The sequence below is a fragment of the Notolepis coatsorum genome (assembly GCF_963971535.1).
Source record: "Notolepis coatsorum genome assembly, chromosome: 17".
Lineage (NCBI taxonomy): Eukaryota > Metazoa > Chordata > Actinopteri > Aulopiformes > Paralepididae > Notolepis > Notolepis coatsorum.
In genome coordinates this window covers 63782979-63808634 of record NC_140181.1, presented here as the reverse complement: position 1 = coordinate 63808634, position 25656 = coordinate 63782979, and the positions used below count along the sequence as shown (strand labels likewise).

The window sequence follows — 25656 nt, the reverse complement described above, 5'->3', positions numbered from 1 at the left end:
ACAACGTACATTCTGTTTTAGGGTGGATTTTCCCTTTAATACATCTTCCACTCTGCACAGAATTCCAAAACCTTGATCTTGAGTGTGCGTGTGTGTGTGTGTATGTGAGTGTGTGAGAGATATAGAGACAGCTCACCTTTGAACTGGATCCCAGGTCCGTCGTCCTCCGAGCCACTGTCGGACTCAAACAGGTCCTTGAACTCCTTCTTGTCCTCCGCCTTCTTCTCCTGGACCTTCCTACGTTTGATCTCAGGGAGGTCCAGGTCCTCCATCTTAACAAGAGACGAGAAAAAAAACACCAGTCAGTTTCATCTTACTACCACCAAAAGAAAAAGGCCCGCTCACCACTACCAGGGAGAATGTTGGGTTCAAACTGAAAGGCGCTCGTAGCCAGCGCCTCGTTACTGTGCCGTCTGGTGAGAGGAATGGGAGGGCCACAGACGCTGTGTAGCACCTCTTCCATCTTACTGTGAGGGGGAAATGTTCTGCCTCGGCAACACGACACAATGTTTTCATAATATATGAAAAGCAGGGGCTTGACAATACCTCCTTATTGCCGGCGACAGTGATTGGGGTCCTATTTCTCTCCATTAGAGAGATCGAACACACTTGGCTATGTGCCAAGAATGCAGAAAACCCAAGTTGTTTTGCTTCGACTCCTGACATCCTACACGTGCGTCTTGGTATTGGAAATTCTCCAATAATGACACAACCTGTTTTAGCCTGGAATCTCCCCGACAGCTGAGCAGTTTTCGGTGCATCGTTAGATGGACATTGATTTTGGGCAGAACTGAATTAGACAACGCCCTTCAGAACGCATCGGGGTGCCTCCAAAGCCACACTATGTGTTAGCGGCAGGCCTTTGTGTACACGTGCAACAGTTACACAGATAACGAGCGCACGTGTCACTAGAAGGTTTGATAGACCGCTCACTTGTTCCAATCATTTGACTTGGTGGTTTGTGTGATTGGAATGAGTTGTTTTAGCTCCTGCCCCTTACATTTGTTTTCATTCTGGTGTCAAGCATCTTGGTTTTTTTAGTACTATCATTTACTGTCCTGATATAATAGGAAATCTAAAATGTTGCCAAAAATCGGCGGTCACCTATTGATCCTTTAATGAAAAGAACTAGACTTTTACCAATACTGTAGATTTTCAACATTCGTGAAACATCCAGAAATGGTGTGGTTGGATTAGTTACCCGGTCTTTGCCAGAGATCTCTAGCTGGATCTCCTTCTCTCTCAGTTTCTTCCACTGGCTGTAGTATCTGGTCAGAGGAGTGCCCTCCGCCTGGGTCTCCTTCTCCCACTTCGCCTGGCACAAATGACACACAAAGGTTTCTATTAGGCCTAAACCATATGGACAGCATAACATACTTGGGTAATTTTAACAGATATTGAGATCATTTAATATTGTAATATCATTTTAATTTCATTCCATGATTAAAATCTACATTTCAGATTCAGATTCAGAGTTTTTAATTTGCCACATGGAATCAATACAATCAGAGTTTCTTCATTACACAATCATAAATATCATTCCATGGACAAAAGGAGCAGGAAGAAGAATAAATCTTATAAAGTTACCTGCCCCTTATCCCTAAACTAAACAAGTATTTACTTAATGGTCGGCATACAACCTAATTTACACAAAATAATTATTTATACCATTATACAAGAAACACACAGTTAAACGAGAACATTTTAAATAATAATAAAGAATAAAAAAAAAAAAATCTCACTATTCAGATCACATTTGATTTTCATACTGACTAAATTTTTTTTTTTATAATTTTCTTTTAATTGATAAACACCATTACATCCCTTAAGCTCGCTATGGAGAGAATTCCACAACGTTACACCAATAACTGACGGATACATCTGTTTAAGTGTGGTACGTGCAAACTGATGTTTAAGGAACTTGAACTTGAACATTTTATTTTCTCCTACTAAACTCACTTTCTAAATGAAAAATATTTTGTAGTTTTTCTGGCAGTGTATTATTTCTTGCCCTAAACATAATTAACATTGTTTGAAACTTAATCATGTCTTCAAGTTTAATTATTCTAGATTTAATAAATAATGTGTTTGTGTGTTCTCGATAATTCACTTTGTGTGATTCTTACAGCCCTCTTCTGTAGTATATATAATGGTTTTATATTGGTCCTATAAGTATTCCACCATACTTCAACACAATAACTGATATAAGGTGAGATGAGTGAACAGTAGAGTGTTCTCATTGCCTCATACTCTAACACAGTGGTTCCCAAAGTCGGGGTCGCGACCCAAAGGTGGGCCGCGAGATGATTTAAAAAAATAAAATAAAAAATAAAAAATCCAATTTTCTTTTTGTCAGGTCACTGAACTTAGAAGCAGGCCAGGACAGTGTTTCTAGTTGTATTCTAAAATTCTATTCTATTGTATTCTAAAATGTGACTATATGGTTTTATATTAACTTAATAAATAAACAAAAACGAAAAATCTACTTATTTCAATGAACATTTCAAACTAAATAACAGATTATGCACATAAAACGCTGAAAACAACCGAAACAACAATAGTATTTTAACACTTTAATCGCCGATGACGTGTTTAGACGTCATTCCTCGCCATGCTCATTCTGCCGAAGACGCCGTAACTCGTCTTTGATATCAATAATTCAAAAATCTGTGATCGAAATCATATTTCTCCTCCGGAGACACGAGATGTACTGGTGAGCTCCACTCAACTTAACGGTTCAAGAGCGCCATCTGGTGGCCGATCGGCAGAACAAACAGGAAGTGCTCATCCATATTTCGTCCGGGCACTCGCGATCGGTAGCCGGACTCCATCTCAACACACTGGATAATCAATCGCTCGCCCTAACTCAATAAACAACGTTATTTGGACGTATATAGTATTATACAACCTGGAAATGGTTAATCTATATCAACATCCCATAATCGAAAACTGTCTACTCCAAGCTGATCGTCCAACGGCGCGAGGAACATATGGTAAGATCCAGCGTTATTTTCTAACGTGTTCCATATAAACTCCTCTGATGACCATATGACCCACACTAGACGAATGATATAACGTTGCCCACGGAATTATAAACGACCCCCCGCCCATCCGGTCAATATCAGATGATACGTAGTAACTTCTAGAAGTACCTGAATGAATGAAAACTTTATTTAACAGATTGCAGAATGGGTACAATACAGTACGGCTCAATACATACAATTGTTAAGGGGATGCAGACCTGAGAAAGACGTTTGTCTTGTTTCCATCAGGGTCCCCCATTTTCAATTCATATAGACATTTATGACATACATGACATTTATGGCATAGGGACATATAGGTATTTAGTACTGATACATTTGTGACATAGGCGGTATTCAAATATACAGTACTGTTACCCCTAGATCCTGACAGAGTATATACATATGATGGGGAGGGGACTGTACGTTAGGAGGGGGTGGGTGGGTGGGAGGGGAATATACATACGGCGGGGAGGGAATATATACATGCGGTGGGGAGGAGACTGTCTATTAGGAGGTGGTGGGGGTTTTGGGCATTTACGGTGGCCAGTTTCGAATTGCAGCCTCCCGTAGGTGCTCTTTAAGGGCGGTTTTGAATGTGGGCAGGGATTCACATTCCTTTACAGCTCCAGTTGAAATTTTTCATCTGGCACCGATCGCTACCAAACTGTATTTGATCATCAATATAGTGCATTTGGGGCTATAAATCAAGTACTTTAGACCGTATTTTAGTATGAATATGTGAATGAAAAAGTATAACATTGATACACCCTGAACAATACATATAGGACATTGAATGGGCCATAATAATGTCAATTTAGCAATAGAATTTAAAAAGTTATAGCCCTGCAAAGAAGGGGAACTTCTCCATAGACAAATAGAGCTGGCTAGGGATGGTAAATTATGAATTTAACCATGGCGATCAAAGTGTTAATGAGGCTATTATTATTATCATTATTATTTTGCAACAAGTTAGCCCTCTCATAAATAGCACATATAAATGAATAACTAACTTGAACTAACTTAATAGGATTGAAGTGATATTTGGCGTAAAAAATCGGTCACATGGCCAAAAAAAAGAAAAAAGAAAAAGAGGAAAAAAAAGCCTGACGATGTGCATTGGGCCGCGGCTCTCTGACGCCTTATTTTCTGGGTCCTGGCCTGAAAAGTTTGGGAACCCCTGCTCTAACACATCCTTTACTTTATTCATAACAAAAAGACTCTTGGACATCTTTTTTTTAACGTATGCTATGTGAGATTTCCATGTTAATTTATCGTCCATAATCACACCAAGAAAACGAAATTCATTAACTCTCTCTATATCAACTCCATCTATGGTCAGTACTATATTTTCATCTAGTTTTTGATTGCCAAAAATCATAAATTTAGTTTTTTTCAGATTCAGAGATAGCTTATTTACATCAAACCATTTCTTTAGCTTTGTCATTTCATACACAATATATTCAGCTAGTTCCTTTAAACTATTTCCAGAGCAAAAAAATTGGTATCATCAGCAAACAAGACAAACTGTAATAGTTTTGAAACATCACAAATATCATTAATATATAAAAGAAAGAGTTTGGGCCCCAAAACCAAACCTTGCGGTACCCCACATTCAATTTTCATGAGCTCAGATTTGACATCTGCCAACTGCACATATTGTTGCCTATTGTGGAGATAACTACTCAACCATTCAAGAACCATTCCTCTCACACCATATGAACGTAATTTAGAAATTAAAATATTATGATTCTAAGGTAGGTATCAAATGCCTTTTTTAAATCAATAAACACCCCTATTGTTAATTTCCTTTTATCTGTTGCTGTTGTTATTTCTTCAATAATATTCATTAAGGCAGTCGCTGTTGATCTGTTTTGCCTAAAGCCATATTGGCTTTCGCTCAGCAGTTTGTTCTTTTCCACAAAACCATCTAACTTATGCGAAAACTGTTTTTCAAGCACTTTCGAGAACTGTGAGAGCAATGACACTGGTCTATAGTTAGTGAAGCTGTGCTTATCTCCTACTTTGTAAAGTGGGATCACTTTTGCTACCTTCATCCTGTCTGGAAAAATACCTGTCTGAAAAGAAAGATTACTAATATAACAGAGGTTTGATTATACAATCAATTGTTTTCTTCACTATAATCATATCTATCCCATCACTGTCAATGGATGTCTTATTATTTGACTTTGATACAATGGATATGATTTCTGCTTCACTGACATTTACCAAAAACATAGACTGCAGTACTTTACTATCTCCTCTCCATCCTTCCTGTAATGGTTCATCGTGTTTTTGAATGGCATCTGCCAGATTTGGCCCCACATTTACAAAAAAAATAGTTGAATTCATTAACCACCTCATTCATGTTTTTTATAGTCTTACTATTACTAATGAAATGGCTAGGCATTTTTATGGACGCCGATTTATTTCCCATTACCTTATTTAGAATGTCCCATGTGCCCTTTATATTATTTTAATTTTCACCTAACAATCTATTGTAATAATCTTTCTTAGCCCATCTCATAATTAATACTAACTTATTCTTATACACTTTGTATTTAGTTTCAGCAGCCTTTTTTCTACATTTGATAAAATCTCTATAAAGTTTGTTTTTCTTTTTACATGCATTCTCTAACTCCTTTGTTATCCATGGTTTATTGTCATTATTATTATTTTTTTATGTAGCTCTTTCAGTAATGTATTGAGGGACTACACTTCAGTTATTAAGTATAATCCTTATGGCATTACACCATCAGTGATGGTGACCAATCTCCTTGTATTATGACCCATGTCTGCATGAGCATAGAATATCTGTGTGTGAGTGAAGCCTGTTTATATTATGAACCTAGCATGTCTGTATGAGAGTGAAGCCGGTTTGTATTATGAACCTACTCTAGCATGTCTGTGTGTGAGTGAAGCCTGTCTGTATTATGAACCTAGCATGTCTGTGTGAGTGAAGCCTGTCTGTATTATGGACCTAGCGTGTCTGTGTGAGTGAAGCCTGTCTGTATTATGGACCTAGCATGTCTGTGTGAGTGAAGCCTGTCTGTATTATGAACCTAGCATGTCTGTGTGAGTGAAGCCTGTCTGTATTATGAACCTAGCATGTCTGTGTGAGTGAAGCCTGTCTGTATTATGAACCTAGCATGTCTGTGTGAGTGAAGCCGGTTTGTATTATGAACCTAGCATGTCTGTCTGAGTGAAGCCTGTCTGTATTATGAACCTAGCATGTCTGTATGAGTGAAGCCTGTCTGTATTATGAACCTAGCATGTCTGTGTGAGTGAAGCCCGTCTGTATTATGAACCTAGCATGTCTGTGTGAGTGAAGCCTGTCTGTATTATGAACCTAGCATGTCTGAGTGAAGCCCGTCTGTATTATGAACCTAGCATGTCTGTATGAGTGAAGCCTGTCTGTATTATGAACCTAGCATGTCTGTGTGAGTGAAGCCTGTCTGTATTATGAACCTAGCATGTCTGTATGAGTGAAGCCTGTTTGTATTATGAACCTACTCTAGCATGTCTGTGTGTGAGTGAAGCCTGTCTGTATTATGAACCTAGCATGTCTGTGAGTGAAGCCCGTCTGTATTATGAACCTAGCATGTCTGTGTGAGTGAAGCCTGTTTGTATTATGAACCTAGCATGTCTGTGTGAGTGAAGCACGTCTGTATTATGAACCTAGCATGTCTGTGTGAGTGAAGCCCGTCTGTATTATGAACCTAGCATGTCTGTGTGAGTGAAGCCTGTCTGTATTATGAACCTAGCATGTGTGTGTGAGTGAAGCCTGTCTGTATTATGAACCTAGCATATCTGTGTGAGTGAAGCCTGTCTGTATTATGAACCTAGCATGTCTGTGTGAGTGAAGCCTGTCTGTATTATGAACCTAGCATGTCTGTGTGTGCGAGTGATCCTGTATAGCTCAATGTATCATGGTACCAACACTGCCAAGGTTATAGGGGCCATTAGGGCCATTCATGCTAATAGTATAGTCATTTATTGTACTGTTAGCCACTCTGGATATACTGTAATGGTCCACAAAATGCCATGTTATATAAATTAAGGATTTAGATGAGACGAGAGAGAGAGAGAGAGAGAGAGAGAGAGAGAGAGAGAGAATAAAATATGGTAAACTCTTAAAACAAGAGTGATCAAACCTTGTGCGTAAGAATGCATACTAGTAGTCTGTGTGTCTGTTTGTGTGTGTGTGGGTGGGCAGAGGGATAGTTGAATCAAATATGATGTGCTATTTATTGTGTTACATAAAGGAATAGACTTTGCTAGAGATCCTCCTCCTCATAAAATATCTCTGCCTCTGAGGCGGCAGGATAGCCAAGATTTATTTATTTATTATTTGGGAGCAAAGTTGCGAGTTGTGATTTCAACCCCTCATTCGCATTTCACTCCTAAATTAATCCATACAAATTGGATACATTAAAAAAAAAAAAAAAAAAAAAAAACATTAGCCTACAACCAAGGCTGTACAGTGCGACACAATGTCGTGGTGCTATGAAAGAATCTGTCGGCAATGAATGAACTTACTGCGATCACCGATAGCCTGAGTGAAAAAAAAGATTTGCGTGTGGAGTGAATCTGGGTCACGCTATATACTTGGTACTTGTAGTCTATCGTGCGATTAAAGACCATGTCCCTATCTGCGTAGTCTATACATCCAACACCAAATCCCATAATTCCTAGCAAAACGAAACTGAATGTGGCCTCTCTTCCTTTCAATATGGGCTATTGCATCGCCAAAGAAGCACCTCCTTTCAATACATTTAAGACGCAAATTTTGCTCTGCAAGAACAACGGAGTGGATATCAGTCCATCTTATGACAACCACGTCCGATGTGGAGAGATGATAAGATGATGATGATTGACGTGATGATGTGATGATTGATTGACGGGGACACAGACACTTCTAACGTTCAGGTTCAGCAGCCATGCATTAGGTGAGTAGTAGTAGCCCACTATTAGGACGTGAAATACTGTCTACTTAAATTTATAAAATATCAAACTATCTATCTATCTAATAATGAGACAATATGCAAATAATATAATACTAATAATTGTCACGGTGTCCCCGTATATGAAATGAAAGTGGCTTGCAACTTTACTGCTGGTAAAATCACTGTTTATTTCTCGTTTAGCATAGTATTACATTCCACTTCTATAAACAATCAAAGTCCTACCGTAAGAGCCTCATACGGGTCAATTAAACCTTTTTGATTAGTCTTTCCTTCGAGCTAAGTTGGACTGAACATTTCACTGTCAAAAGCGCAAATGTAAATAAGGTTGCGTCGCAACACGGTTTTCAAAATAAAGGTCACATATACAAATACCTCTCAATTCTTACTAAAAAAAGTCCCGGATATACATAAACATTAATTGGCATAGATCTCTATAAACGGCCCAACACATTGATCACTTTAGGCACACACTGAAACCAGTAACATCACAAATATGAAGCAGGTAATTACCCATACAAATAATAAACCTTTCATGGGGTTATTTACAATAATAATTAATTTGATTTCTAAAGCACTTTTCATTGTGAAACAAATGTATGCAGAGTTTCTTGTCCTCCTGATTAATGCAATGGTGTGTGTGTTGTGGTGATCTCATTCAAGGAGCACTACACAAGCGCGCGCACACACACACACACACACAGTTTGTTGTTTTTGTTCTATTAGTGATTTACACACTTTCTCAGTTGGTTCATTATAAAAGATACAAACCTGAAAACAAACGCACTTAAATGTTAAATAAAGGGACCACAGTAATGAGGCAGGAGGAACATATTTTTTTAATAATGGTAAAATTGTTATTTAAAAATTTGCCCCTAAAAAAAATTTTTTGCCCCTAAATCTCTCATTTAGGGGCAAGTGTGCCCCTAGTGAAAAAGCTTAGCGTACAGCCCTGCCCTGTGCTCCGACCTCTGCATATGTGTGAGGGACACATTTCAATTGCCTTGTGTACATCAAAAAGTAATCATCTTATTTTATTTGAGAAACTCCACAGAGGGCAGGGATTCAGACGGGATTCATTCGGTCTCTGAAATTATGCAACTAGATAGATGGGACTTTCCACCACATCATAACATAAATTGGTCAGGGGAAAGACAGATAGAGAGACAGATAGACATTGAAATGGAGAAGGGGATGAGAGAGGAGACAGAGTGAGGGTGTCTGAAATAGGAGACTAGCGGATCTTCTCCAGCCATCCCTAAAGGTCTTTGTGGACGATATTGATCAGGCCCAATCGCATTATCTGACCGACAAATCCAATAGAGCGCATGGACCGCGGCCCTCCATCGCCGGTTAGACTAACCAATTTACCGCAATTTGGAGCGCGGCTATTAGGACGGGCGACACTGGGCGCAGGGGAGAGAGGGGACGGGAGGACGCTAAGTGAAAGACTTAAGCTACGGGAGCCTGTGGTGTTGTAGTGGTAGATGAGGAGGTGTAGTGGTAGATGAGGAGGTGTAGTGGTAGATGAGGTGGTGTAGTGGTAGATGAGGTGGTGTAGTGGTAGATGAGGTGTAGTGGTAGATGAGGAGGTGTAGTGGTAGATGAGGAGGTGTAGTGGTAGATGAGGTGTAGTGGTAGATGAGGAGGTGTAGTGGTAGATGAGGAGGTGTAGTGGTAGATGAGGAGGTGTAGTGGTAGAGGAGGTGTAGTGGTAGATGAGGTGTAGTGGTAGATGAGGAGGTGTAGTGGTAGATGAGGTGTAGTGGTAGATGAGGTGTAGTGGTAGATGAGGTGGTGTAGTGGTAGAGGAGGTGTAGTGGTAGATGAGGAGGTGTAGTGGTAGAGGAGGTGTAGTGGTAGATGAGGTGTAGTGGTAGATGAGGAGGTGTAGTGGTAGATGAGGTGGTGTAGTGGTAGATGAGGTGTAGTGGTAGATGAGGAGGTGTAGTGGTAGATGAGGAGGTGTAGTGGTAGATGAGGTGGTGTAGTGGTAGATGAGGTGGTGTAGTGGTAGATGAGGAGGTGTAGTGGTAGATGAGGTGTAGTGGTAGATGAGGTGTAGTGGTAGATGAGGAGGTGTAGTGGTAGATGAGGAGGTGTAGTGGTAGATGAGGAGGTGTAGTGGTAGATGAGGTGTAGTGGTAGATGAGGTGTAGTGGTAGATGAGGTGTAGTGGTAGATGAGGTGTAGTGGTAGATGAGGTGTAGTGGTAGATGAGGTGTAGTGGTAGATGAGGTGTAGTGGTAGATGAGGTGTAGTGGTAGATGAGGTGTAGTGGTAGATGAGGAGGTGTAGTGGTAGATGAGGTGTAGTGGTAGATGAGGTGTAGTGGTAGATGAGGTGGTGTAGTGGTAGATGAGGTGTAGTGGTAGATGAGGTGTAGTGGTAGATGAGGTGTAGTGGTAGATGAGGTGGTGTAGTGGTAGATGAGGTGTAGTGGTAGATGAGGTGTAGTGGTAGATGAGGAGGTGTAGTGGTAGATGAGGTGTAGTGGTAGATGAGGTGTAGTGGTAGATGAGGTGTAGTGGTAGATGAGGTGTAGTGGTAGATGAGGAGGTGTAGTGGTAGATGAGGTGTAGTGGTAGATGAGGTGTAGTGGTAGATGAGGAGGTGTAGTGGTAGATGAGGAAGTGTAGTGGTAGATGAGGTGTAGTGGTAGATGAGGTGTAGTGGTAGATGAGGTGTAGTGGTAGATGAGGTGTAGTGGTAGATGAGGTGGTGTAGTGGTAGATGAGGTGTAGTGGTAGATGAGGAGGTGTAGTGGTAGATGAGGAGGTGTAGTGGTAGATGAGGAGGTGTAGTGGTAGATGAGGTGGTGTAGTGGTAGATGAGGTGGTGTAGTGGTAGATGAGGAGGTGTAGTGGTAGATGAGGAGGTGTAGTGGTAGATGAGGTGGTGTAGTGGTAGATGAGGTGTAGTGGTAGATGAGGAGGTGTAGTGGTAGATGAGGGGGTGTAGTGGTAGATGAGGTGTAGTGGTAGATGAGGTGTAGTGGTAGATGAGGAGGTGTAGTGGTAGATGAGGTGTAGTGGTAGATGAGGAGGTGTAGTGGTAGATGAGGAGGTGTAGTGGTAGATGAGGAGGTGTAGTGGTAGATGAGGTGTAGTGGTAGATGAGGTGGTGTAGTGGTAGATGAGGAGGTGTAGATGAGGAGGTGTAGTGGTAGATGAGGAGGTGTAGTGGTAGATGAGGAGGTGTAGTGGTAGATGAGGAGGTGTAGTGGTAGATGAGGAGGTGTAGTGGTAGATGAGGAGGTGTAGTGGTAGATGAGGAGGTGTAGTGGTAGATGAGGAGGTGTAGTGGTAGATGAGGAGGTGTAGTGGTAGATGAGGAGGTGTAGATGAGGAGGTGTAGTGGTAGATGAGGAGGTGTAGTGGTAGATGAGGAGGTGTAGTGGTAGATGAGGTGTAATGGTAGATGAGGAGGTGTAGTGGTAGAGGAGGTGTAATGGTAGATGAGGAGGTGTAGTGGTAGATGAGGAGGTGTAGTGGTAGATGAGGAGGTGTAGTGGTAGATGAGGAAGTGTAGTGGTAGATGAGGTGTAGTGGTAGATGAGGAGGTGTAGTGGTAGATGAGGAGGTGTAGTGGTAGATGAGGTGTAGTGGTAGATGAGGAGGTGTAGTGGTAGATGAGGAGGTGTAGTGGTAGATGAGGAAGTGTAGTGGTAGATGAGGTGTAGTGGTAGATGAGGAGGTGTAGTGGTAGATGAGGAGGTGTAGTGGTAGATGAGGTGTAGTGGTAGATGAGGAGGTGTAGTGGTAGATGAGGAGGTGGTGTAGTGGTAGATGAGGTGTAGTGGTAGATGAGGAGGTGTAGTGGTAGATGAGGAGGTGTAGTGGTAGATGAGGAGGTGTAGTGGTAGATGAGGAGGTGTAGTGGTAGATGAGGAGGTGTAGTGGTAGATGAGGAGGTGTAGTGGTAGATGAGGGGGTGTAGTGGTAGATGAGGAAGTGTAGTGGTAGATGAGGAGGTGTAGTGGTAGATGAGGAGGTGTAGTGGTAGATGAGGAGGTGTAGTGGTAGATGAGGAGGTGTAGTGGTAGATGAGGAAGTGTAGTGGTAGATGAGGAGGTGTAGTGGTAGATGAGGAGGTGTAGTGGTAGATGAGGAGGTGTAGTGGTAGATGAGGAGGTGTAGTGGTAGATGAGGGGGTGTAGTGGTAGATGAGGAAGTGTAGTGGTAGATGAGGAAGTGTAGTGGTAGATGAGGAGGTGTAGTGGTAGATGAGGTGTAGTGGTAGATGAGGAGGTGTAGTGGTAGATGAGGAAGTGTAGTGGTAGATGAGGAGGTGTAGTGGTAGATGAGGTGTAGTGGTAGATGAGGTGGTGTAGTGGTAGATGAGGAGGTGTAGTGGTAGATGAGGTGTAGTGGTAGATGAGGAGGTGTAGTGGTAGATGAGGTGTAGTGGTAGATGAGGAGGTGTAGTGGTAGATGAGGAGGTGGTGTAGTGGTAGATGAGGTGTAGTGGTAGATGAGGAAGTGTAGTGGTAGATGAGGAGGTGTAGTGGTAGATGAGGTGTAGTGGTAGATGAGGAGGTGTAGTGGTAGATGAGGAGGTGTAGTGGTAGATGAGGTGTAGTGGTAGATGAGGAGGTGTAGTGGTAGATGAGGAGGTGTAGTGGTAGATGAGGAGGTGTAGTGGTAGATGAGGAGGTGTAGTGGTAGATGAGGAGGTGTAGTGGTAGATGAGGTGTAGTGGTAGATGAGGTGTAGTGGTAGATGAGGAGGTGTAGTGGTAGATGAGGTGGTGTAGTGGTAGATGAGGAGGTGTAGTGGTAGATGAGGAGGTGTAGTGGTAGATGAGGAGGTGTAGTGGTAGATGAGGAGGTGTATGCTGCTGAGGGGAGGTAGGTGTACACTACAGACAACCCAAGTTTCCTATGTATTTTTAATGTCAGGTGAACAAAGCATACTGTGTTCCTGCATGGTGGCGGAGACTCTGTCTTCCACTCATACAGTCTTGAGAGCTTAGCTTAGCTTAGTGACTCTTCAAAATGTAATATTGACTATTTGACCTCACAAATCTGACCTCCTGAAAACAACAGCGTTTACAGACGCTTAAGATATCACACTCACTACAACAAGATGTGTGAAAAAGGAGGAACATCTTTCGTAACGCAAGAACGATTATTAGGTCATTAGCAGCTATGTTACAATAATGTGGCCACTTTGAAGGCTGGAGGAGAGGAGTAGATTCTGCTCAGCTCCAGCGCTAGGAGTCAGAATTAGGGTCACAGAGTCTTGCGACGCCACCTGGGTATATATCTTCTTGGCTACACTACTGTCCGAAACACCTCTGAGCCAGACAAAACCACTAAACTCTCACCTTCAAATACCCTCAAAGACCAACACACAGGTCTTTGGGGGGATAGGTAAAAAAAAAACTCATGCAAAGCAGGGGGGCTGAGAAACATGAGGGAGAGAGGGAGACCTGTGGAGAGGAAGGGCATGATTAATTAGGCAAGCTCTCAGTTTGGGTGACATGTCGGCAGGGGTGCTGCTGGCCGGAGGGGAGCCGTGGCCTTTTCCAAAGCAACAGCGGGGCTTGTCCCCCCCTTTCCCTCGCCCCCGGTGACACCTTCGCCGTTGCCACGACGCCCGGGAACGGATGCCATGGCGACAGCCTCCTCAGAGCCGGGAGTCGTGGCGACAGGGGCTGGCGCTGTCGCGGTGCCGCACTGTCTGTCTGTTGTACTTTGTCAACACACACACTTTCCCATCAGATAGATTACACAAAGACCCTCCTCTTTAATTTCACCCTTAAACGCTCTTAAATATTTATCAGTAGTGCACGGCCAGGCACTCAGTGGGGACAGAGGAGAGAGGGGGGTGGGGGGGGGAGAGAGAGAGAGGGGGGAGGAGAGAGAGAGAGACAGAGAGAGAGACAGAGGGGGAGAGAGAGAGAGAGAGAGAGAGAGAGCGTGTGCTTGGTGGAGCAGGTGGATGTGCAAATAGAGAGACTGAGTCCACAGAAGATGGACCCTGCTGCGCACGCCCCCACGCCCACGCTAATGGCCCCTCATTAGGACAGAGGCGCCTCTGGTTCAAACATGTATAAGAGCTTCTAATAACCACAGCTCCATTCTTTAACCAAGCCCAGTGTTTACAGTCTCCTACACGACCACTTCCTTCCTGCTTCTGTCCTACAGAATATGAATATGTCCAACAGAATATGAATATGTCCTACAGAATATGAAGAAACGTCAATTGTTTGTTTAGATTTCTGTGACCTTTTTGAGATGGACTTGTGCGTTTAACGGAGAAGATTAATATTTTCATATTGCACTGCTGTGTGATATTTTAAAGTGATTCTTATTGTTACCTTAATGTAGATGATTAAAATAATGGAATTAAACATATTTTAGAAATGGCTAAATTAGAGATAATCACTGTGCAAAGCAAAGTGCATTCTGTAGAAACAACCATGTCGCACAGCGGTTATTTCTTACCTGATGAACAGCGGATTAAACACTTGAGACTTGACTTGGACTCTAGCTCAAGGACTTGAGACTTGACTTGGACTCTAGCTCAAGGACTTGAGACTTGACTTGGACTCTAGCTCAAGGACTTGAGACTTGGACTTGCATACAATTACTGGTGAGGATCTTTGGTGTTTATGAATGTCTTCAGTATAATTACTGGCGAGCATCTCTGGTGTTTATTAGGGATGGGCGCGGTTATTCAAAAATACATAGGTATTCTGGCAAATGCGGCAACCAAATTTTTAAATGCCCTGATGGAGATGTGTGATTGCTGGTGGACAGGCTATATGCTAATGTAAGGCAGGCAACTGTTTATTGGACTATTGATGACAAAAACATTAAATACAGTGAAGTACGTTACCACCAATAGAATAATACACTATTGATATGCCTTCAAAATTCCCATAGTGTTTATGAATGTCTTCTGTATGTGTGGCTTATAGAACCTCACCAGAAGGTAACAATGTTTAAACGCACTGCGCTGTGTTGCCATGTGTACAGACCTTCACATGCACTTCCTATGTGAGAGTAGAGAAGCAGGTCTAGAGGCATGGGGTCAGGAAGCAGTCGGGTTCATATGGTTGATTGTGGTTTGAAGAGCTCGCCCGACTAACACCTGTATAAACGTGTGTGTGTGTGTGGTGCTGGAGACTTCCATCACAAGACAAAGCCTCTCAATAGTCCACATTTTCTTTTTTTTTATCTACTTTTTCTCCCCATTGTCTATTTTTTCTCCCATCCCAATTTCGTATTATCCAATTCTACCCTCCCCTGTCTCGAACGTTGTTAGACCATGCCTCCCACAGGCCGGCTGCAATGTGGACCAAGCCTTGCATCACGTGTCCCCTCCGGTACACGAGGAGGCAGCTGTCGCATCTTTTCACCTGCATCTCTCAGTGGCGAGGAGTAACGTGTGAGAGGCTCACGCTGCCCCCGTTGCTTCCCGATTCTGCTGTACAGGCGCACCAACCGACCTGTAGGAGTCGCTGTCCACAACGTCCAATCCCCACCCACCGGCTTTCCCACCCCCTAATACTGCCAATTGTATTAGTATGAACGACCAGCCAAGCCGGAAGCAACACCGAGAGCTGGGCTCGAACCCAGCATCTCCTGTGTTAGTGGCGAGCGCCTTTCCCACTGCACCACTTAGCCGCCCTCAATAGTCCAATTTCACAATTTTTCTAATTCTTCAAAAATACAAAGACTCTATGAGGATCAGGAAAGAAAACAGGCCCACTGATGGGAAACCCAGATGGTACCGTATTACATTTATGTTACACTGTAGTGTCCTTGAGTTTGAAAAAGGTGCTTTTTCTTTCCTTTTTAAATATAATTTATTATTATTAGTGGTGGAGAGGGGTGAAATAAGGGCTCTAGAATGGCAGCCCACACAACCTCTCTCTCTCCCTCTCACTCACCACAGCGGCGACGTCGGCCACTCCGAAGGCGGCCTTCTGTCTCCGGCCTGTGATGTGGCTGCTGTTCTCCTGTACCTTCTCCAGCAGCTGGCGCACCGGCTTGCAGTAATTGGCCACTTTGCATTCCTTCAGGAACGTTTTCAGCTGCGGAGGGCAAGGGAGGGGAAGGAAGAGAGGGGGATGAGCGAGAAGGTAGTGAGAGAGAGAGAGAGAGAGAGAGAGAGAGAGAGAGAGAGAGAGAGAGAGAGAGAGAGAGAGAGAGAGAGAGAGAGAGAGAGAGAGAACTGGTGCAAATGGTCACCCTGACCCAGTCCACTGAAATATTCAGGGAGAGCTGAGGGTTTGTGGTGGTTCCCCTCGTGGGGGGCAGATTCAGCCTACGTTACTCCTGACAGATGTGTTTCTGTTGGCAGATACTGATACACACCTAAATCTATGACCACAAGTGTAAAATGGCTTTATGTTGGCCCCATTTTCTCATCCACACAGGGCTTTAAGCCGTCACTACTGACTTATTTGTCTCTGACAAGACATTGTGATGATTTGTAATTCACTAGTGCTTAAAACACTCTGGTGTGTGTATTGGTATGTGTGTATATGTGTGTGTGTATATGTGTGTGTATATGTGTGAGTAGGCAGGGGACATCTTGGCTGCTGATGGTTGCTGCTAACAGGAAGTGGGCCTTGTGGTCACCAAGAAGATCAAAACAAAAGTTAAAGTAACCACACTTCCACGTTTCCCTCTCCTATCCCTCTACAACTGGTGGCTGGTCAAGCCTCTGTTTGCATTCAGTCTATATCATAAACATCTACTGCATTCAGTCTATATCATAAACATCTACTACATTCAGTCTATATCATAAACATCTACTGCATTCAGTCTATATCATAAACATCTACTGCATTCAGTCTATATCATAAACATCTACTGCATTCACATTCTAAGTCTATATAATAAATATCTACTGCATTCAGTCTATATCATAAACATCTACTGCATTCAGTCTATAATCAGACCTGGGCATTGGCCGGATACGGCCCGCGGGATGATTCTGACCGGCCCATGAAAGATTACATGATAATAAAAAAATATATATATATATATATATATTTTTTTTTTTCTTCTTTTTTTTCATGTCAACGTTCACACGCACAATATACGCTTACCTAGGATTTGACTTGATTCAACAACAAAGCAGTCAGGGCAATGGCAAGCCGAAAACTGTCGAGTGTGGGTTTTTTCACAACTGAGGTAGGTAGATTACATTTTTTTTATTTGCAATTAATTTCAAGGCAACTAGGCAGCAACAATCTCAAACACATGAAAACCCTGAAAGAAGTCAAACCATTAGCTGATCACCGGCACAGGTACTCATCCATGTTAGGAGCACTGCATGATGAATTTTCAAGGCGTTTAAGATTTCAAAAAGGTTGAGGATGAAATGCAGCTGGTTTCCTCTCCCTTTACCTGCAGTGTTGATAGTGCACCCACTGATGTTCAGCTTGAACTCATTGACCTGCAGTCTGATTCACTACTGAAAGAGCACTTTAAGTCAGCATCCCTGCTAGAGTTCTACTCTGCACTCAAGGAGGAGAACTTTCCAAACATGAGGAGACATGCTCAGAAGATGTTGGTTCTCTTTGGCTCCACCTACATATGTGAACAGACATTCTCAGTCATGACGTTTACCAAGTCCAGGTACAGATCCTCTCTCACTGATGAACATCTGGCAGCTGTGCTTCGCATCTCCACCTCAGACATGCAACCTGACTTTGATGGACTTGTTAAAGGCCAACTTGCATGTTGTATTTTTGTTCAATAAACAATGTGACTAGGCCAACGCTGACTTTCATGAAGATAAAAAAATAATTATCGAAATTGACCCAGTTTTAGCGTTTTTATCAAACATTTTGTCGACTAAACCACAGCCTCCATGCACACGCATATTTCAATCCATGGTTTTCATAGCGTGTGTGTGTCCTCTTAATGATGACATCACGCTGGGTACAGGACAGCAGGGGGGAGCAGTAGTGGGAGGGCGAGGGGCTCTGAGAGTCACACACAGCTAGTGGCTGTGGCACGAAGCAGAGAGCCTTGCTACTAGCCGAGGAGTGATTAATGAAAATGTATCTGTTTCACCTAACAACACTATTGCTCCGTGATCATAGCCATCCATCTCCAAAGCCAACCACTATTTGTAAAAGCCACAACCACGTTACCATATTTGTACTAATGAAAATCATTGCGTCGCTGTACATATTGTGTCCACAACGCCAGACGCCGTAGCTTAGCTTGGTAGCCATTGTGCTAACACTAGCTTGCCAGCCGGCATGAATACCCGATTTAAAATAGTTCTCTCCTCTTTGTATACCTTTGTCCTCACAAGTATTATGCCAGGGAACTTATGGACACGACAATAGTAGTAGTTATAAGGTGTTTGAGCTTGTAGCGTTAGTTAGCTCATAGCTATCGTCACTGATGCACCGAGTGCAGCTAAAGGGGCTACTATCGTATCAACATGCCGGGGCGCATAGCTTGCTAGCCAGCATTCTCGAAACTCCTAACATCACCGATTTAAAATGGTGTGTGCAGCAGTGCTTTGCCCCACAGGTCTGAGAAGAGGACCTACACATTTTACTCGTTCCCAAAACTCTTTTACATGCACGACAGTAGACTAACAGATGCTAACGTTAGCGGAGTAATGTTAGCCAGAGCGATACATATAGCCAGCTATGACCCGGGGATAACCCGGGGATAAGGCGACAGACCAGTAGCGCTGCTGTACTGAACAACAGGCTGCCTAGTGGTAAATGTAGTTCTTTTTTTACGACATTAAAAACATTATAACTACCTTGTTTCAACCAGTTGTAGCTGGTCCATCAAAGTCTCAGACGATTAAACCCATTTGCGTCTTGTAATGCGTCCATTTGGATCAAGGAAATAGCTTTCTGCACTCGTCAAAACTCCTTGTAGTGGATCAGAAGTAGGGGAAAGTTGTCTCGCTTGACGTCACCGCCCTCTAGCGTCTGATAAGCTTTTTTGATTTGCTCGTGCATGTTATTCGTGCATGGATCTTTTTAACTCTTTCTGAGTGGCATTTCCGGTGTCAAATAGAAAAAAATTAATAATGAAATTAGATACCAATGATGTAAACTACCCATAATTGAAGAGTAGGGTTTAACCTGCAAGTTGGGCTTTAAAGCTCAACAGAGACTGGATTTCTCACACTGAATGAAAACGAAAAAGAACTGAAGAACAGTAAAATGTGGAAATATAACAAGTGAAATGGGACACTTGATATTTTTTTTCTTTTTTTTGCACAGTTCAGAAAACATGAAATGTTTAATATAGGCATGTAAAGTAAAAAAGGCTACAACACTAGGACACTTTTCTTTACACAGTTCTGTGACATGTCTTGTTTATTTTGGCTATAAGATGATGTGATGTCTTTAGAAAGCTAAGAAAATCCTTGTTTCAATAGTATATGAAACTCAAAATAATAACTTTATTTGTATAGCACTTTTTCATACATGCCCTTTGTTATTAATGTTTCACATTTTGTTCATCATTTTGGAAATAAATTCTATTTGAATAAATTATATTTTTGAAAGCTAACCTCACCTTTTAATTGCCAAATAATAACATACACTCTTACCAGGGGTCAAAACCATGCCATTTACTGCTTTTTATAAAGAAATAAAATGTATATTATGCATAATTGAGTTTGGAATTTTGGCCCGGCCCTCCAACATATTTTCAGTTGCTCATTCGGCCCCCCGGGAAAAATAATTGCCCACCCCTGGTCTATATCATAAACATCTACTGCATTAACAATCTATATCATAAATGTCTACTTCATCCATCAAGAAATAGTCTATGATTATTTAGGCAACCCCTTCCTATATAGGGCAGAGTAAGGATGAAGACACAAGTAACATCCAATGTGTTTGGGAATGCATTGATATTATACTGGTATTGGATATTGTATTGGAGGGATACCAGTTTAAAATAGGAAATATAATATCAAATATAATATCAAACTAAAGTCACATCATGATGTTCTTCTGTTTCACACATGGGATGTTGAGATCTTTCTAATAAACCCAGACTAACAGTCCAAGTCAACCTTATATTGTACAGTGAACGTAATGGATCAGATCGGTGTTCAGTATCTGCTGACACTTTAAAATGCAAGTACTTGGAATCTGTAAAAAAGTGGTTTTCGGTGCACTAAGCTAACCATAACTATTGCTACCTGGATGGTGGTGGGCAGAGCCAGCTCTGGGAAGCCGATGGAGCAGGCCTGGGAGTGGAAGTATTCTAGGATCAGGTCGTACAGTTGGTCCATCAACCCGTCCTGGAGCAGGGTGGCAACGACAGCAAAGGTTCACACATCAAGACACGTGGACAATGCAAAAAGAAACACAGTTCATGGTTTTATTGTTGCTATTCAAAAAAGGGGTTGTGAAGAGGTGTCACATATTCATGGCACTGTCCTTGGTGTGAAACTAAACTCAGGGCCAGATTACAGAGTGACCATCAAGGCCTCCCACACGTTACATCAAAATCATGACAGCTTTTTGCGTATGTGTGACAGAGAGAAGCTATGCCTCTGTGTGTGTGTGTGTGTGTGTGTGTGTGTGTGTGTGTGTGTGTGTGTGTGTGTGTGTGTGTGTGTGTGTGTGTGTGTGTGTGTGTGTGTGTGTGTGTGTGTGTGTGTGTGTGTGTGTGTGTGTGTGTGTGTGTGTGTGTGTGCGCGACCACCATCAGCTTTGGATTTGCTGCAGAACAGCTTAGCCTCTAGCTGTCACCTGGTGTCTGTCACCTATGGCTTGCAGCCAGAGGGGTTCCACAGGGCCCCGTCCTCGGCCCACGCCAGATTAATCTGCCTGCCATGCAGTGAGAATTAACCCACTGGCCACTAGTCGGGACACTGCTAGCATGAGAAGAATGGACACGGCACTGGGATATTCAGTCATCTTGACGGCATAATAAGGGGTGCATAACATTTAAAACCCCACTTGGCCACAATATAAGCGATTTAATTTATTCTACCGTTACTCGTATTCTGCTCTATTCGTGAACACAGGCTTTTCGTAACCTATTATTACGTGAAAGACAGTTTCAAGATGCCTATGGCTGATGCCACGATCAGACAGACTGTGCTTGTACAAAGCAGGTGGCGGTGGTGGTTGCCCTAGGTGACATCAGTGGAATCAGCTCTGACGAGCGGAGTGCGAGGGATAATCCCAGAGGGCCGTGTGGCAATCCTCTTGGCCACGGCACAGAGCGTGGCGACTTAGGCCAGTGTTAGAGCCCCGACAGGGCTTTCAGCGCTGCCCTAAATCCCCTTATGCACACACACAAACCACCACACAGTGTTAGGGAGAAGGGCCAAAATACATGAAGCAGGACCTGAACCCATTCATCTGATCAGCTGCCACATTTCTCAAGGCAACACTAATCAATGGTAGGGATGCACCGATATGAAAATTTGCCACCGATACCGATTGTTCAACTAACACAATCGGCCGATACCGATATTTGTGGCAAAAAAAGAAAAAAAATTAAAAAACATTTATATACTTTTTTTTTTTTTTTATGAAACTACTGTATATTTGTATGTCTCTAAATGTTTTGATGAATTTAAAATGGAGGACCCTTGTGTAAAAAAGCCGAAAGTCTTTTTCTGGTCTTCATCCTCCAGTCCACTGAGCTGTACTGTACCCATTCTGCAATCAGTTCATAAAGTTTTCAATCAATCAGACAAATGTATAGAAAAGATTTTATTATAACCATATAACAAAAAATTATATTATTGTTTATGAAAATGTTTTAGCCCTATGCTTGACTATTATTTTAGGCATGGCAACAAATAAAATAATAATAATAAAATGAATAAATAAAATATTAAATAAATAAATAGGCTACACGTCTCTTTTTGTGTTACAAATTGTGCTCACAGATATGAACATAGGCCTCTTTACTTACTTAAAAAAAGTAAACATCAAGAAATATGTTTATGGTATTAATTCCACCATGCCATGTGTGTTTTTATTTTATAATGCTCATGAGTCATGATTATTGCTGAAGTCTGAGTCATACAATACTCACTGGCTTTCATAACAGACTAACTTGCAGGGCTCTACGCTAACCTTTTTCACTAGGGGCACAGGTGCTCCTAAATGAAAAAATTTAGGAGCACACAAAGAAATTTAGGAGCACCCAAAAATATTTAGGAGCACAGTGAAAATATGTCAAGTAACAGTTTTTTTTTTTCAAAAATAAATGTATATTTGTACTGTGCGTGCATGTGCAAACGGGAACGGGACACATCTGTGCAATAGCACATACCACCAAAGTCACTGGCCCACTGTGTGCGTGTATCTGCGTGTGCAAACGGGAATGGGACAGACATTTGAACTATTAATTAAGTGATTAATGCCTACTATGGCAAAGTTGTAGCCAACAACTAGGCCTAATAAGAAAGGCAGTGATATTGAACAAAAAGGAGACACTGGCTTTACAACCAGGGCCATCAGTAGAGGGGGGAGCTAGTGTTGCTCTTTTAGAAAAATAATCCTTTCAGGGTTGCCTATTGAAATACTGTACACCTCCAGTACAGTAGTTTGCGTGTCAGGTAGACCATTGATTGACAGTCGATTCTGCCAATTACGACGTCACACCGTTGCACTCTGGCCGTCCGGCGCTGCAGCTGGACCCTATTGCCACACCGCTTGCACTCTGGCCGTCCGGCGCTACAGCTGGACCCATTGCCCACCTCTGCGGTTGATAACGCTAGCCAAGTTAGCTGTACACACATACACAGTGGGCCAGTTGTAGGGGTGTAACAATGCATCGATCCTACTTTGCAATATTTACAAAACATGACATTGTTTTCGAACTCTAGCCATGGGGAAATGTTTAGCCAATTCACGTTAAATTTTTATGTCTTCCCTCCGGCTCCAGTGGGTGTAGCTTCGCTAGCTACAGTGGCTACATTGGGTGCTACAGTGGGTGTAGCCTCGCTAGCTTGGCCAACTTCGTTAGCATGCTGGCTAGCGTCAGTATCTTGGTTAACGTTAACGTTAACCATCACCTCTGTAACATGAGCTGCCTCGCCTGACTTCTCATTCTCCGGTATCTTTCGCGCAAAATAAAAATGAATGGGCTTCGACATGGCTGTATTATTGTTTGACTCAGACAGTGACGCAGCCGCTGATCATTACTTTCGGTTTCCAGTCGCGTGACCACAGGAAACTACTGTGATTGGAACGTTTATGCGGCTGTGAACTGTGGGACTTGTAGTTTTTTAACGATTCTCGCAGCGGAGAAAAAAAAGGACGAATGAGAGGCTGTACTCTGCACTCGCTGGCCCCACTCGCACACCGTGCGAGTACTTGATTTTGCATGTTCGCACGCACATATTTTTAGGGGCATATGCGAGCAATATGGTCGCACTGTAGAGCCCTGACTTGTCTTGCTCAATACTTGTTTATTAGTTTAAGAGAGCACTAGCTCTCTCAACCAAAGCAATGCATGTAGATGGCAACAGAACAATTTTGATTGACAGTCGATTCTGCCAATTACGTCACACCGCTTGCACCGAGAGGCTGTTCTTACCACCAATCGGCAAGCCCTTATTCATTTTTTACTTCCGGGAAGTCCACCATTGATCTGAACCACAACAAACCTACCGGCGCTAATAACTTTAGCTCCCCGCGGCCCACGAGTAGACTACCAGCGCTCCGCAGGAGTACTAAACAAGGCATAATGATTTTACTGCAACGAATGTTATAATAAAAGCTTTTCTATACATTTGTCTGATTGAAAACTTTATTAACAGATTGCAGAATGGGTACAATTCAGTACGGGCTCTCTGAGCAAAGGAAGGAAGTGAGAGATATGAATGAGTAATGCTTGCTATGGTCGGGTAAATACGCTGATGTTATTGAACGTGTAACTATATAACGTTAATGCCACAAAACAAATGCCTTTGTTAATCATAAGTAGTAACTTAGATGCAGTAGCTTGTGTGGGCAGGTCGCTTGACTGAAACTTTTTTCAAAGTTTGAACGTGTGGACCAGATCGACGCGACACAAATTGACGGATATTTATCGGCTACTGCCATCGGCACATTTGAGCTTATCGGCCGATACCGATACCCGACCGATATATCGGTGCACCCCTAATCAATGGCATTTGGACCAATAGCAGCGTGCATAGAGCACCATAGCACAATCCTGGGACATTTCCAATACTGTGGAGAAAATCATCTTCCTTATTTCTAAATCTTTAAGTTGGTAAGAAGAAGTGTTTAGTTATAAAGGGAAGCTAGCAGCACTCACCTTATAGGCTTTCTCCTGCAGGTTGACATTGTTAAGCTTCAAGATGACTGCAAAATTGATGGGTTTCTTGCTCATGCGGCCCGGCTTCTTGTTGAAGTCCACTTGTTGGATGATCTAGAGGTACAGTCATAACACAATCGGTACAACTTGCACTACATCGAAAAAAAGAAAATCCAATGTGCTAGGGATAGTTCAGATTTTTGGACATTAATGTACGTATATGTACGTGATTCGACGCCATGCTTAAAGGGCCAACCACGTAAATATACGTGATAAGCTTGTTTTTGCTTTTATTGCATTTTAATAACCTACTCAATGTCACGGAGCGGCACTGCAGATATACCCTACTCTTGGGATTCAGAAAAGTGCATTACCGGCCAGATCCTGGTAGTGGCGCTGTCTCGAGAATGGAGTACTCCTTGTTTTTAGACCGGATGTTATTTGTTTTTCATTCTGGCCTACTTTTTCTGTTAGCCTGAAGCGAGGGCCTGGAATAGTTTTTGCGACGCCGAATTCAGTATGCAGTAAAGGAATATAGCATCAGCCAATGGACATATCGATCTACCAGATGGCAATCAATAACTGGGAAATCCTTTTTGGGATCCAACCGGCCACAGGTAAGAGCTATTTGGCGTAAATTACAGCCCGATCAGGCCTTGCTCTGATAGCCAAGCATCTCATCAGTGTATGAGGCTTCAATAACAAATGCCGTTATTGGTAATCAATAATCAGAAACGACTTCCCCCGCCCCCCCCCCCCCTTTCATGCATTCATGGTGGAACATGATATCGATCATATGCATTTAGATTTTTATCTCTAGCTTGTGTATGGCCGAAACGCCAATCGATTTAACGTTATTATCTTAGCGCCCTGTAACTCGTTTTGCAGGAATTAGCCTAGACCAATCCGATATAACGTTCATTTATTTCTTTATGGCCTATTGAAGGGAAGGTTTATAGTGTCAATTGACAATGACAATAGACACATAGCAATAATTTTAAATATAGATTTAGCTCTACAAACAACCTCACGCATAGTTAAACCTTGTTATGAGAAGCTGGCCTTATAGAGTGGGGCCCGTCTAATCCCAGTGGCCGTCAATGTGTTAAATTGACAGTATTGTCTTGGCCGGTTTCCGAGCGAACCGGAAAGCAAACGGGTCTTGAAACCAAAAGGTTTTAATCCACACCACGACATGCAGGCAAAAGGGTTACATATTTCGAATACAAAGTCATCCAGCACTTTGGATTCTGCTATAACTTGGCACTATTTTTAGCCGGTGTATTACTACATGCTGGAGCAGTTTCACAGGTAATGCAGCCCTCAGCTGTTTCAAAATGCTGGTTTTGTTTTGGAGGTGGCTAACCCTTTGCCTGCATGTTGTGGTGTGGTTTTGGAGGTGGCTAACCCTTTGCCTGCA

At 42.5% G+C, this 25656-nt stretch overlaps 1 protein-coding gene across 1 annotated transcript in view; it reads right to left on the bottom strand.

Moving 5' to 3' along the window:
- noc2l (NOC2-like nucleolar associated transcriptional repressor) overlaps positions 1-25656 on the bottom strand; it is a 76564-nt gene that overhangs the window by 10773 nt on the left and 40135 nt on the right. The window contains exons 12-16 of the mRNA XM_084333034.1: positions 24237-24350; positions 20143-20244; positions 15887-16030; positions 1202-1315; positions 137-272 (exon numbers count right to left, since the gene is read on the bottom strand). Coding sequence (XP_084189160.1) covers positions 137-272; positions 1202-1315; positions 15887-16030; positions 20143-20244; positions 24237-24350 — 610 coding nt within the window. The remainder of the gene's footprint in view (positions 1-136; positions 273-1201; positions 1316-15886; positions 16031-20142; positions 20245-24236; positions 24351-25656) is intronic.